This window comes from Athalia rosae, chromosome 6 (genome assembly GCF_917208135.1).
Source record: "Athalia rosae chromosome 6, iyAthRosa1.1, whole genome shotgun sequence".
In the NCBI taxonomy this organism is placed as follows: Eukaryota; Metazoa; Arthropoda; class Insecta; order Hymenoptera; family Athaliidae; genus Athalia; species Athalia rosae.
The window spans coordinates 2,063,194-2,076,921 of NC_064031.1; the positions used below are offsets into that span (position 1 = coordinate 2,063,194).

The 13,728-nt window shown below is 38.7% G+C and overlaps 4 protein-coding genes across 5 annotated transcripts; 2 read left to right on the forward strand and 2 right to left on the reverse strand.

Annotated features, from left to right (window-relative positions):
* Window positions 1-822: 822 nt before the first annotated feature.
* LOC105691743 (fibroblast growth factor 1-like) lies at window positions 823-4,732 on the reverse strand. Of its 2 annotated transcripts, XM_012410434.3 has the most exons (6): window positions 4,547-4,732; window positions 4,187-4,455; window positions 3,077-3,392; window positions 1,528-1,682; window positions 1,357-1,460; window positions 823-1,223 (listed from the first exon to the last, which is right to left on the reverse strand). In XM_012410434.3, the coding sequence occupies exons 3-6, from the start codon at window positions 3,343-3,345 to the stop codon at window positions 1,041-1,043; spliced, it is 711 nt and encodes a 236-aa protein (XP_012265857.2). In that variant the 5' UTR covers window positions 3,346-3,392; window positions 4,187-4,455; window positions 4,547-4,732; the 3' UTR covers window positions 823-1,040. The 2 variants fall into 2 exon arrangements, with proteins under 2 accessions (XP_012265857.2, XP_012265856.2); XM_012410433.3 differs by having other exon boundaries at window positions 4,187-4,732.
* An 810-nt stretch (window positions 4,733-5,542) lies between these two features.
* LOC105691732 (antifreeze protein Maxi-like) lies at window positions 5,543-8,199 on the reverse strand. The gene is made up of 2 exons (XM_012410420.3): window positions 8,066-8,199; window positions 5,543-6,742 (listed from the first exon to the last, which is right to left on the reverse strand). The coding sequence occupies exon 2, from the start codon at window positions 6,704-6,706 to the stop codon at window positions 5,807-5,809; it is 900 nt and encodes a 299-aa protein (XP_012265843.2). The 5' UTR covers window positions 6,707-6,742; window positions 8,066-8,199; the 3' UTR covers window positions 5,543-5,806.
* Window positions 8,200-8,347: 148 nt separating this feature from the next.
* LOC105691731 (putative methyl-accepting chemotaxis AlkN) lies at window positions 8,348-13,017 on the forward strand. Its single transcript, XM_048657137.1, has 4 exons — window positions 8,348-11,759; window positions 11,827-12,030; window positions 12,114-12,802; window positions 12,881-13,017. The coding sequence occupies exons 1-3, from the start codon at window positions 11,523-11,525 to the stop codon at window positions 12,438-12,440; spliced, it is 768 nt and encodes a 255-aa protein (XP_048513094.1). The 5' UTR covers window positions 8,348-11,522; the 3' UTR covers window positions 12,441-12,802; window positions 12,881-13,017.
* Window positions 12,639-13,595, forward strand: LOC105691730 (E3 ubiquitin-protein ligase BRE1-like). Its single transcript, XM_048656840.1, has 4 exons — window positions 12,639-12,675; window positions 12,750-12,802; window positions 12,881-13,204; window positions 13,311-13,595. The coding sequence occupies exons 1-4, from the start codon at window positions 12,639-12,641 to the stop codon at window positions 13,593-13,595; spliced, it is 699 nt and encodes a 232-aa protein (XP_048512797.1).
* The last annotated feature ends 133 nt before the right edge of the window (window positions 13,596-13,728 follow it).

The window sequence follows — 13,728 nt, forward strand, 5'->3', positions numbered from 1 at the left end:
TCTGCGACAGATGAAGATTTTTCAGTCAATTTTTAACAGGAATCTTTTTTCGTTTCATACAGTTTATCATTTCGGTTATCATTTGTGTTTTCAATATCGTGAAAATTCTGGAGTCAATCTGTGGTATACACGTATGTATAGTGAAATTTCATACGACATAATTAACATTACGTCATTGTCATTATTTTTTTATTAATTAGGATTGATGATTAAATATGGGATTATCTAATATAAACGCGCATGGCTTTATTAAAAATGACAAAACAGCATGCCGCAGTCAGGATGTAAAAGATTTATAATTATTTTAACATTCCGTTATAGAATATTGTTCGTGGTATAAATTATTATAAATAATATAAGTAATAACGATTTAGCATACATGTCAGCGTACACCTATACATCGACGGATCATTCTTATCCATCTGTATGTAAATTGTTTGTCAACATCTGCTTATAACGACCAAATTATATATTACTGTAGATTCGTTAAGATTTCAAAAAAGAAAAAGAAAAATACAATACATTCTATTATTATTTTTTATTTTATACCACGAATGTGTTGTAATATATTATATAATATTAACGTGTAGCATATCATTGGCTTTTGTAATAGATTATTAATTAGAATTATTCATTACATGTAATTGTATTATTACTTAGAATAGTAATTATCTCGATATTTATTGATTATTTTTCTTTTCTATTTTCTCGTACTAATTATACTCACTCATTGATCTCGTCGGATTCCCTCATCCCTCGTAACACGTTGTCGCGTCTTTCGATTCGATGACGAAGTGCTAGAAACTCGGGTGATCAAATTTCTCGAAGGACCAGTAAAAGTACGACGAAATAATTTAACATTCGTACGTTTATTGTTCGTTATTACATCAGATTTAATTGAATTTTGCTTTATCGAGAGGCTAATCGTTAGCTACAACTAGGTATAAAAAAAAAAAAAAGAAAAGGAAAGAAAATTAATAAAACTTCTCGTGTCGAGGAAGCGTTATACGTTAGTTAGTTGATTACTTTAATACTGTATATCATCGTATCGGTAGAAATTTAGTCGCTTTTTGATTGATCGCTGTCTTTTGACCGTTTTTTGGACGTCCGTTCGATTTTATACCGACGTACCATTCTCGGTCCATGTATTTTTTCGACAGATAAGAGTCGTAAGAACCAATCGATAAATGCTGCCACGTTGTGTTGTCGTTTTCTTTATTTTTCTGAAAAATTTGAAAGATTAATTATCAATTATCGTCATTGCGATGCCTTTCTTCACGTTACTAATGTTGATTGATCTTGATTTTAGGTACAGTTTTTTTTTTTTTTTTTTTTTCTCCAAGTGTACAAATTTACCTCTCCGTACAAACGACCTCTCTCATCGAACGCCAAGTAGAGCCCGGTTTCGATACCCTGAATTTGTACGACTGCGATAGCGACCGAAGTCACTTTTAGAAGAGCTGGAAATTATGCATGCTAATTATCTTCCCCGAGGTACATTAATCATTTCTTTGTCTATTGTCATACCATATTTATTACTGTCGCTGTCGAATCCGCGAACTTTTCCAGAGGGTAAAATTGCCAGGCGATAACCCGTCATGGAATGAATCTGCATCACCGGACCGTACGTTGGATTACCCATCTGAATATTTGGATCGTAACCTTGGCGCAGGGCATTCTTTCTGCATACGACAATTGCAAAATATCAATCATTGGTTCGTAATCGTTGTATTGTTAACGTAACGGATTATGTACAACAGATCTGGTTACGTGAAGATAGGAAAAAAAAAGAAAAGAAGAAAAAAAAAAACAGCAACTAAACTCACTAATGAGCATTATGGAAAAGGGAAAATTTACCGGGGGAACTCATTCGACGACGACTTCCTATTTCAGAAATATACTCGTTTAATCGAGTTTGGTGGTTCGATTTCCAGGTCACTGCACATTCTGAATAAAATATATATATACATATACCCATGTATATCTATCACTACGTATATACGTCGAATAGTAGCACGTATATTCATCTGTTGTGCATTGTTAGTTTCTCCGCAGGTTTGAATTCTGATTGATCGTTGCAACGGTGATCGAAAATAACGCCCGAATGACACGTACAAGGCTAATTGACGAAAGAAGGGGTGAGAATTTCTAATTATTATCACGACGACTCGTCACTCCGAATCATCATGTATATCCGCAGCCGTATACTATTTTCAGACGTGCTCGAACCGATATTAGATTCTCAAGAGACGTTATGGTTTCTAAATTGGTATAGATTGCGACAACGGGATCTATAGGTATGCGTTTGGGTCCAGACTTTTTTTTTGGACCTAAAAAGGTACGTGTACATGGTTTCTTTTTCCATCGATTCTCTCCATACTTTTTTTTTCTCTTTTTCCGGCATAAGCGAGATCCGCGAGAAGGCGGTAGGTCATGACTAAAATTAAACTTATCCATAAAAGCTGCCAGACCTCCCATGTAAGTGTTCACGTACAGAGCTGTTTTAGACGTACCCAAATGTGCTCCATTTTTCATTTTTCCCTTTAAACAAAAATATTATTCGCTCGTCTGCGACGCGTCTGCGGGTCTTTCTATTTTCACTTGGAATCCGAACGTGTATCAGAAATAATTAGGATATGAAATATATCTGTGTTAAATTATTACTTGAAATTTATGGAGCACACGTACGAAATTAAGCTACAGACTATTAACAACGTTGACCTAATAACGCTTTATGTGTACGTATACGTGATGTGGCGAGGGTCGGTCGTACAATTTAAATTTAAACGATCGAGCACGTTCCCTGTATGGTGTTAATTTGAAACTATAAAGAGATTCCTGTCGCGAATTTTTCTTTTTCCCGCGTTACGTTTTTTTTTTTTTTTTTTTTTTCCTTCATTTTAATTCGATTTCTTTCCCTCGTTTTATATCACGTACCAGTATAGTTCAGTCGACTCGTATATACGCCTATATTTCGCCGTTACCATTTATTGGATTATAAGAATTTTCCCAGGCTTCAATTAATCCTGAACGTACATTATACAAGACTGGATCTTGCGGAGCGGAGGTACATTACCTTATATTTTTCAGGGACACCGTGGTAGTGGGATGGCGAAATGTTTCGCGTTTTTTTCTAATCCCTCGATTTTCGCCTTCCGCATCTTGACCTTCTTCTTCTTCTTCATTTTCTTCTTCGTCGTCGTCTTCTTCTTTATCGCCGAGGCCGATCACGCGAAGATCTACTTGATCTTTTTCCGAATCCGAACCGCTACTGTCATCGATGTCACTTGATTCTTCGTCGCATATAGGAGCCTCTTGATTTTCTTGTATCCATCGCAGACTCATGACGAAAATTACGCGTTCGGCCCGGATGTGCCGACGATCAGAATTATCTGTAGATTTAACAAAAGAATTCCAATTCCTTTTCTTCTCGCGTACCGATTTTCGACTATCACATGACGTCAAAATTTTTCTATTTATAAAACACCGTATGGCAAACCTTCGCAAATAACCGTACGCGATATTGAATTTACGAGGGACGTAGGTAATTACCGTGAGTGAGAATTTGGCGTTTTTTCTTTTCGGATTGTTTGAACTGCGATAGGAAAAAATCTAAGAGAGGCCGTAAAATTTGTTTGGTCACGAATATTTTAAGCGATATGAGATGAACGATTCTTCGAGTTCCTTTTTTCCCCACTTATTGAACGTTTTCGAATATAAAGTAAATCAAATCAAAGTTTGACGGTTTTGGTGGAGAGCCAGAATTTTACTAGGCTCATCATTTCTCTTGGCAATTCTGCTGATCTTATAACAGAATGTCGCGTTATTCGGGTTTGACGATCAGAAATACTTAAGTGAATCAATTTTTATGCGACGAGTGTATACGAGCCATGAGAACAAAAATAAGAATTTCACACTTATTTTTAAACAAGATAGATTTTTAAAATAAAATCCACGTGAACTTAGAAAAAGTGAAATTCCGTAACAGTCAACACTAGGCCTCCTGCCTCTTCGCGACACGTCGCGAGTGTTTCGATATGCGGTACGGAAACTGATTGAGAAAGGGGGAAAAAAAGAAAAAACGAAACGAAACGAAACCAATATAAATTCCACGCGTGAAATTGGAAATTTGTTTTTTTTTATTTTTTTTAGTATTTCTTATCACCTATAAAATTTGAATACTTACCCAACAACCGTTGGTAAAAACATGTATACACGTATACAGTAGACTGTAAGGTATTATAATAACAGTTTTCTCTATCAGTTCCTAGATGAATTAATTTAATTAGACCGGTTCACCCGCTAAGTTTCCGTGATTTAATTTTCTTCGGTATTATTCAGCCGACGAAACACTTCAAGTTCCAATTCACAGGCTAAATTTGGAATTGCGAATGGAATTCATTTCAGCTCGAATGTACCGTCACTCGACTCGCGACCCTGCCAACTGATATTTATCTATCGGAATCGAATAGAGAAAAAACAAAAAAAACAAATCAATCAACAAAACTGAAACAAAGCGAAAAAGATGAACGATCTAGGAGATAACCATTTCCGAAATTTCAACTTTTCTGCTTCCGTTCTCCTTTTTTTCTGCCCCGAATTTCTTCTTTTTCGTTCAATAATTCCCTATTCCAATTTGTTTTTTTACCACCGCCAGTTTTATTATTCGCGGGATATTCGATTCGACGGCGTCTACCTCCTCTGCTACGCGTCGAAGAGTACTGAATTAAAAACGGCCCTAGGTTTAGAGCAGGGGAACTCTGTTCGTTGTTTTGTTGGTGGTGGTATTTTCATTCAACGGACCAACTCGTCGTTGTTGAAATATACCGGACGGTGTTACCTATACGTTTTCCTCCTCTATTTGTTAATTCTTTTTTCACTCGCATCTCCTTTTTTTTTATTTAATTTCATTCCTGCGAGCGCTCCACGACACGCCTGCTGCACCGGTCCGTGCGAACGTCAAAGTTTGTCTATAAATCGGTTGATTTTTTTTTCTATCTTTTTCGCTACTTTATTCCAATGATGAACAGCCGATACTTTAACCAGCAATCGTGTAAATTATAACAACTTCATACCCGATGTATACAGAAAACTATTTTAGCCTTTGTGTTTTCTCGTTCATCGTTTGTCTTGGGGATTTTTTTCTTCTCATCCTTTTGTTTTACCGATCTTCTGTAAACGTCTGTCTTACGGATTATTAAAACCGAACTCTAGCGATGTTCGCGGTGAAAATTATGCGAATTCTTTGGGTTGTTTAAAGAAACAATCATTTTTTCTTCCCTTCTTCTTTTAGTTCCTTTTCATTCTTTCGGTTCTCTTCGAGAAAATTTAATGTGGGAAGAAAAAGAAAATCCAACGTAACTAACGATATCCAGAGATCGATAAACGGGAAATTGGGTACCAATTAGAAATCGAAATTCAGACGCGTCGCGGTGACCCACGCATTGTGCGGCTCATGGCGTAATTGTTAATTACAAAGCGGATGCAGCGAGCTGACTGTAGGGGAAAATGAACATAGAAGGACGAATGAACGACATCTAAATTTTCACATGGCAACGATTTTTAATGTTTATTACGCACTCGTCGTACAATGATATAACAATAATTATGAGTGATTAATCAATGACATCGATTTACAGAGCATACAGAGTTTATATACGTACAATGTATGCCTTGTCTAGTTTATTATACGTTCTCAAAATTTCATGATTTCTGTTAGTGGTATAAAAATGCAGCGTTGAACAATTTATTACGGTTTATAAGATAAACGTAAAAATTGTGCGAACATCGTGGCTTTTCATTTTATTCAGTAATGGTATCCCTTGTATTCAAAATTATCGGGCAAAACCGAAGACTGGTGAAGACTGGAGGTGTGGTGACCCGCGGCGGCGGCACTCGCGGCACTCGCGGCATGGGCGGCGGCAGCCGCGGCGTTATTTTGCGCCGATTGTGCAGCGGCAGCGGCCTTGTTAGCCGCAGCTTGTGTGGCTTCGAAATCCGTCCTCGAGGCGCTCAATTGTTCGTCGATAGTTTCGGCGCGAGCCTTCGCCTGCCCCACCATCGCCGTCTGCGACGCGAGTTCCGCGGCGGCTTCCGCAGCGGCTTGTGCCGCGTGATCAGCGGTTGCTTGTGCGGCGTTCAGCGCCGCGGTCATCACCTGCACCTGATGCATCGCCTGCTGGGCGGCGTTTTGCGTAGCCGTTGCAGCGCGCTGCGCCTGCTGAAGCTGCATTTTTTCGCCGTCCACGGCAACGTGAGCGTCCCTCGATTGCTGCTCCAGACCGAGCAGGATTATCTGCTTGCCGGCGAGCGCCGCCGCCGCGGTCGCCGCGGATTGCGCGGCTGCTTGTGCTAGCTGATTTTTAGCGACGTACGCCGCCTGACCCGCCGCGCTGTGCTGATTCGCGATGGATTGGTGGGCCTGATCGGCGGCGCCCTGTGCGATGCTGACCAATCCTCCGCCGACGCTGAAACCGACGTGACCGTGACCCCCGTGACCCCCGTGACCCCCGTGACCGTGACTAGCGGCCACCGTTGAATCCGGAATGTAGCTGTGAGAGGGCGACGAGGGCGACGGCTCGCTTCCGTAATCGTATTCGTAACCCTCGGCCTCCAATTGATCGCGGAGAAGTTGTTGGTTGTGCGACTTGATACTCGGCGCGGAAAACGCGACGTTTATCAGCAACAGTATCAGGAAGAATTTCATCGCGATGGCTCTCCTGGTCACGATTTTTTATTCCGGCTGAAAGCAGAGGGGAAATATTGAAATCGGGTAATAGGGGATCGGTTCTTTTTTTGTACGAAATCCCTCGCGATAGCAATGCGTTCGGTATCACAACTGTGTAACACAATGATTAATAGCCCGTGAAGATATCGGGCCAGAAGAAAACTATTTCGTAAAACAAACTTTCCAGCTTCTTGTTTTAGAGAATAAGCTAATCGTTACGGTAGATCGAATTGTCACGGAATCGTTGGCCCGCTGTTGTATAACCGATTCAAATCGGATCGAATCAACGAAAAGAAACGAACAACACCGTGCCGTCGTTGTTCTCGTTGGTTTTTCGACGTAATAAGTAAGAGAAAAAAGGACGTCGTTAACGAGATATTTGCCGAATTAAAAGTCTAGTGAAAAAAATGGAATCGTACGAAGTACGAAATTTCATTCCACGGATTTTGTAGTTTCCGTTAGTCGAGAGTCAGTACGTGGATTATTATTACATTACTCAATCGTCAAAATCTATCTACACTATGTCCTGTTGCATTGACTTTCACTTTAACCGAGCGAGTAATGCACCGCGCACCACTATACTATGCAGAATGTCGCGCTCTATATAATCGATAGAAAAAGGAGGAGGAAAAATTATCCGGCAACACATGCCTACTTTGTTTGAAATAATTCCATTCAACATTCTTCGAAAACGCTCTTTTAATCTCGTTAGCTGTAATCGGGAAATTTTATTAACGTATTCGGTTACGCAATGTTTATTTACTATTTTCCGTAATTTTTCTTTTACTTTTTTTTTTTTCATTTATATAAAACGTGAACCGAACGCGATCATTTTACATTTTCAATGCGATGCAGAACTTATCGTTAGTTCGATACCTACATATATTCACTTTCAAAACCGTTACGGCTAGATGCCCAGCGCACTAAATCAACGTCCGATAGAAATTTCAATATCAGCAAAACGGATTTTACATTAACCGCGTTACAGCCATATAGAGCAATGCGTCTACAACTTGCACCAATTCTTTCATTACCGTAAACGAGTTTTTTTCTTTCCTAATTGATTAATTAATTAATTCTCTTTTTCTCTTCTCGTTTTTCAACCATCGTCTTCGAATTTTTAGAGTCAAGATCGCGAAATCTTCCGCTTTTCTCGTCGATTCGAAAAATTAAAGACGACAAAAAAAAAAAAGAAAACACTTGGAATTCGAAAAACTCGAAGAACGCGAATCTCTCACGATTATAGTCCGTGTGATTTTTTTTTCGGGGGGAGGGAGGGTAAGCAGACGATATTAAAAGGCGAATCGGTTCGATGTAGGAATAGATTTTCATACTTACAATTTATTTCGTATGTCGTATGAGAAATTTAAGAGTGATGTAGTCCTTGCTCCGAAAGGGGGCTGTGAACTGATGCCTGTAGTCTCGGAAATCGAACCTCTTATACTCTTGGCGTGGTCAAGCGTTCTATCTGGTCCATTTAGCGGAGGGGTGTTCCCTCCTTTTTAACCAGTAGAAGCAAAATGAATAAAATAAAAATAAAATGAATAAATAAATAAAAACAAAGGTGGGGGTAGGAAGGGAGGTCATTTAATGCTACCATAAGATTAATCCGCAACTTATGTACTGCAGATCTCGTTCGATCTTTTCTGGTTTTTTCTTTTTGTTTCCTTCATTTATTACCTGTTTTTAGAAAAAAAAATAATCAATGAACGAAGAATCTAACTCTCCGTTACGAAACTCATAGCGTCTTATTCTCGATGAACGAAAAAAATTACATCACTGGTTTTTTCGTCAAATAAATTCTTTGACCACGTAGTCTCGTTGGATTCCGATAATTTTTCCAATCTAATTAAATCTTCCTTGTTTTGTGTAAATTTTTTTTTCTCGCCACAAATCGAATCACGTTTGGATCGATGCAAAAATACTTTGCGAATCGGAAGAAAGGTTGGTAACTTTTTGCCGAGCTAAATCTGTACAGATATCCGAGAGGTACGCCGTTTTTCGATTTCATTTAATTATTTATTTATTTATTTATTTCTAATAATATTTTTTGCTGCAGAGATCAACGATCGTCAATTAGTGAATCGGTTAAATACTTTCTAGTTTAATTGACGCGGTATTCTTCAGTTCCTGTGAAATTTATATTCTTTCTAACGTCCGCATCTGATTGCGAAGAGATGAATCTTACGTTGTGCGAATCTATCGCTGTTCAGTTTGGGATAAAATTGACCTTTTTTTTTGCTTTTTCTTTGTTTTTTTTTTCACCGTTTGTGTTACAGTGGTCCGCCAACTTGTCTAACGAACCGTGAGATTTGTAGGCTCTGTAATATTTCTTTATTATTTTTATTCTTTTGTTATTGCGTGTGATTATAATGCAGATATCTCACAGATTATTAACAGATCGATGGCATTGCAGAATATGAGATTTTTTTTTTTTTATTCTTTCCTTTCCTCTTCTCTCTCTCTGTCTTTCATTCGCAGATAGAGATCGATTCGATCGTGGAACAGAGCGTATTGAAAAATTATAATGATGATTATAATTGTAGAACCCTGCCAAATTGTAATATAATCGTGATGGCGAACATTCCAACGCTAGAAATTCAACGTTATGATATTTTATATATATTTATCGCCCGTTTATGAATTTCATATGAAAATATATATAACGTGGATAATTATTACGTTACGGTAAACATTGGGTAATCCGATTGTGAAAATTGTGCAAACTTTTGGCCGAGAGATAGTTTTCTATAGATTATGTATTCGGGTAAATTGAATCGATGAAAGAATGAACATTTCTTCGTTTTTTTTTTTTTGTTCAAAGTTCAATTCGCACGACCTTGTTAATAAGTTTAATTGAAATGGTATTTAGAAAATATCCCATGCTTATGAACATATCGTTGGACACATAAATTATATTTGAGCGCAGAGTAAATATGTATATACGGATAGTGAAAAGTGAAGGAACGTTAAACAGCTATATGAGGTATTGTTAGTGTTTCTTGTAGCGATTTGATTGGCTAAGAATCATGTAAAAAAAATCACGTATCCAGTCATGTACAGTTTGCAACTTACCGTTGCGTATGTGCAACGTTATATACGTATACCCACACTTACGTATGCCCACGATATATTCCAAAAGTGAACGTGATCAAGTATGTATATGAATTTAGAGTAATGCCTTATATACTTATCGTTCGAAATCTTACGTGCACTTTTCAGATCGTTAGATTATATTTTTCTTTATTACGTCAAATAATTATCTAACGATTGTCGATCGAATTTTTTATTCCCATCGGGTGCATCCAAATCGCGGATAAATAAATTACGTCATTTCATATCTGCCGGGGTTAAATCTGCAGCAAGGATAATTTTTATCCGGGATTATGGTTTCGGGTCATACACTTTCTTTCCGGACAGATATAGATTTTCAGGCGATTCAATAATCTGAGCGTGAATTATTCACAATCCCTAATATTCGTTCTCTCCTGTTTTTTTTTTTTTTCTTTTTCTTTTTCCTTTCAAGACCAATTGCAACTACGACAAAGGTCTCTTGGGTTTCACGACGCCATCATTCCGCGCTTGCTTTACGGGTCACTGCTCGATAACGTTTGTCCAACTTATTTTTTACGCGGCGTTGAATCGGCATAATTTGCCGGTGAATCGAATTATTTATTTATTTTTTTTTCTTTCCATCGCAATTCTCAAAATTTGACCACGGTCCGATGCAACGGCAAATTGTATTGCAGATTTGGAAAAAGAAAAAAAAGAAAAAAAGAATTTGTTACCAAATTTGCGCGAGCCTTTCTTATTATGTTACACACAAATTACGCACAATCGATTGACGTAATTACCGTAACGAATCAATCACGATCCGTATTGATTATTCGAGGAAAGCGATTCTGTAATGCGAATATTTTTGCCAACGTTATGTTACTGTAGGTGAATAAATCTGTGATAAAAAAATAGAATTAAAAATATTAATATATAATCGATCGATGGAATGAAATTTTCTTTTTCTCTTCGCTTTTTTTCTAGAATATTTTCACCTCTTCTTTAATTATTAAAAATCTCTTGTTACGATCCATTGATATCGATGCAAGAAAAATCGCTCAATTATTATAATATGTATTTATAGATTATTGAGAATGCAGGCGACTTCATTATATATTTGTTCGCCATTCGCGTAACTTAAAACTAGAGAGACTGAAGAACCAAAAAAAAAAAAAAAATCTCTATCGCGAGAAAACAATTATTCGTGTTACGTGCACTTTCGTTTTACGTTACACGTTTTATCAATCCGGGAAATGCGACTTCTTCTGGATCGCGATAGTTTTATTTCGTCTACGTTATAGAAAGCATCTGCTGATTATTTTTAATTTTTTTTTAGATTTTGAGCACGATCTGAAATCTTTCATTTGCGCGGTGAAAAATTGAACTTTTTTACGGTTGTCATTTTGTTTCCCATCATCAAATTTACCATTTGAATGGGTGAATTTATTGATCGACAATTTGAACGTGTTTATCGGTTATAACCTATTCAGGTATAGTGACAAACAAATAGAATCATGAATAAATAATCTTTGGAGATTTTAAGAACAAAATGAAAAGAGTTTTCGTTTTATATTTCTACATAGGTTCGTTAAACTTTTACTAAAAACTATCCGTCGGTTTTTCCTTTTTTCATCTCATCTGTATCAGAAAATTTAATAAATATTTCAGCAGTTCTGGGACTCGCGCAATTCGATTGCAGACGTTTGCATAGGTCGCCGAACAACGATTCCGTAAGTCGCCAATGCACAGAGCGGTACAGGAATTTTTCCTTTCAATTTATTTTTCCCTACGAAACGCCAGATTATTTTCGAGCCGTTTTCAGGCCCCGCAGGATTCAGCGCCGAAACCTTCGGCTCCCCCGTGTCACGGTCACAAAAATCAAGGCGAAAAAGCTTCGAATATCGCGCAAAAAGCTGCCCAAGAAGCCAAAGCCGCTTCGGAAGCTCAAAATATCGCGGGGCAACAGGCCGCTCATCAAGTAGGTACAGAACCAATTGGTAGCGGTGCTGATGATCAATTGATTTGAGAGAGAACGATAAAAATAGGTGAAAGCACAATTAGCCGAGAAAGCTGTTCAGGCAGCCAAAGCTGCGGAAGCTGCGCTTTCTGGAAAAGAAGCCGTAGTCGATCAACTCAAGGAGGAAGTCAAGGAGGCGGATTCGGTTGTTCAGGAGGAAAGCGGGTCCCTTCAGCGGGCGCAGACAAACGTAAACTCGGCCGCCGACGCGGCTCAACAGTCGAAAATTCAGGTTTACGATTCGATCAGTTCGTTGTTCGATCGTTGGGAAGTTTTTGAGTTCGCTTGAAACGTTGATTGTTCTATTTTACTCAGCTTAAGACTCTGACTTCGGCCGTTAAAACTGCGAACGCTAATCTCGGCAATGCCGAATCCGCGGCGCAAGGCGCCCAACAAGCCTTGAACGAAAAGCAACAGCTTCTGGAGGCCGCCAAAAGAAGAGTCGACGAACTTTCCAAGCAATTGCAATCGGCGAAACTTGATCTCTCTAACACAAAACAAGCCGCCGCTAAAGCTACATCGGCTGCCCACGAAGCAAAGGTTAACGCGAATAGGAATAAAAGACGAATGGCCAATTGGCGGGCGTTCAGAGTACGTAGAAAATTGTATCGACCAAAAAAATTTCGGAAGAGAGGAATGTGAGATGGAAATTTAGTGATCTGGAATCCTTCGATTCTGTAGGGAGTGAAGTGAGGACCAGATACACGAATGGGATATACGGATTTTTAATTTTTGCCTGTTGAAATAAATGAGGATTGAATAAAATGTCATTTTCAATGAGCTCGTGACGTGTTATAATGAAGGGAAAGAAATGTTACTTTGAAACCGATGTTTTTTAACATGAATTATTTACTGCTGATTATTTTAATATGCTTGCGTGAGTATCCGAAGCAGAGAGAATTCTGCATCACATCTGATTAAGATATTGAATTTTATTTTTCTGAGGTACAGTCATTTTTGGAAACTCAGATGCGAGGAGATGCAGAAGAATTAAACGCGCGGAGGTACGCGTTAATCGTTTCAAATAAATTCCGATACCGCAAATCCAATTATTCGCAAAATGATAATAATCGTAATTACAGTTCGGGGTGAACACCTCTAAAAAATCTAACAAAGCGACGAACATCGCCCAAAAAGCTGCTCAGGAAGCCAAAGCTGCTTCGGACGCGCAAAACATTGCCGGTGCCCAAGCAGCGCATCAAGTTAAAGCTCAGTTGGCTGAAAAAGCTGTTGAGGCTGCAAAAGCCGCTGAAGCAGCACTGGCTGGCAAAGAAGCGGTCGCGGATCAATTGCAGGAGGAGGTTAAGGAGGCGGAAGCGGTTGTTCAAGAAGAAAGTTCCTCCTTGGAACAAACTCAGTCTAACGTAAACGCGGCGGTAAAAGCTGCGCAGGAAGTGCAGCAAGAAGTATGCGAAAGTTTTTCAAATATTTCATTCGAACAATTTTCCTCGGGATTTTTTTCGTCAGTTTTAAGAGGGAAGTTTTTCTTTCCTTCCCGATTTTTATTTTCAGCTAAAGACGTTGAAGCAGGCGGTTCAGACGGCGAATGCTAATTTGGGGAATGCGGAAGCCGCGGCTCAGGGAGCGCAACAAGAATTAACCGAAAAGCAGCAGCTCGTCGAGGCGGCTAAACATCGAGTAGAGGAATTGGGGAAGCAATTACAAGTCGCTAAGACCGATTTAACCAACACCAAACAAGCCGCTTACAAAGCAAGTGCTGCGGCACACGCGGCTCGAGTTAATGCCAACAGAAATAAAAGGGCGCAGCTTTCCGCGAGGAGAGTTGCGGCAAAGTAAAGGCGGGCTTTAACTTTTGAAAAATATATACTTTTTCGATATCGGTCGGTAATAAAGAAGAGCTATTCTTTAACGACGCACGTTATTGTTCCTCTATTTTTTAAACGTTGTGATACAACGTTTACCATTGTTG

What these genes read in the sequence shown, in the direction of transcription:
- LOC105691730 (XM_048656840.1), top strand. Translation starts at nt 12,639, where the DNA reads ATGAATTATTTACTGCTGATTATTTTAATATGCTTGC. An exon ending in GATTATTTTAATATGCTTGC is followed by an intron (nt 12,676 to 12,749) that starts GTGAGTATCCGA and finishes TCTGAGGTACAG; the next exon opens with TCATTTTTGGAAACTCAGAT. An exon ending in GAAGAATTAAACGCGCGGAG is followed by an intron (nt 12,803 to 12,880) that starts GTACGCGTTAAT and finishes TCGTAATTACAG; the next exon opens with TTCGGGGTGAACACCTCTAA.
- LOC105691732 (XM_012410420.3), bottom strand. Translation starts at nt 6,706, where the DNA reads ATGAAATTCTTCCTGATACTGTTGCTGATAAACGTCGCGTTTTCCGCG.
- LOC105691731 (XM_048657137.1), top strand. Translation starts at nt 11,523, where the DNA reads ATGCACAGAGCGGTACAGGAATTTTTCCTTTCAATTTATTTTTCCCTA. An exon ending in GGCAACAGGCCGCTCATCAA is followed by an intron (nt 11,760 to 11,826) that starts GTAGGTACAGAA and finishes CGATAAAAATAG; the next exon opens with GTGAAAGCACAATTAGCCGA. An exon ending in CTCAACAGTCGAAAATTCAG is followed by an intron (nt 12,031 to 12,113) that starts GTTTACGATTCG and finishes TATTTTACTCAG; the next exon opens with CTTAAGACTCTGACTTCGGC.
- LOC105691743 (XM_012410434.3), bottom strand. Translation starts at nt 3,345, where the DNA reads ATGAGTCTGCGATGGATACAAGAAAATCAAGAGGCTCCTATATGCGAC. An exon ending in CAGCGACAGTAATAAATATG is followed by an intron (nt 1,461 to 1,527) that starts GTATGACAATAG and finishes CATAATTTCCAG; the next exon opens with CTCTTCTAAAAGTGACTTCG. An exon ending in GAGGTCGTTTGTACGGAGAG is followed by an intron (nt 1,224 to 1,356) that starts GTAAATTTGTAC and finishes CAAATTTTTCAG; the next exon opens with AAAAATAAAGAAAACGACAA.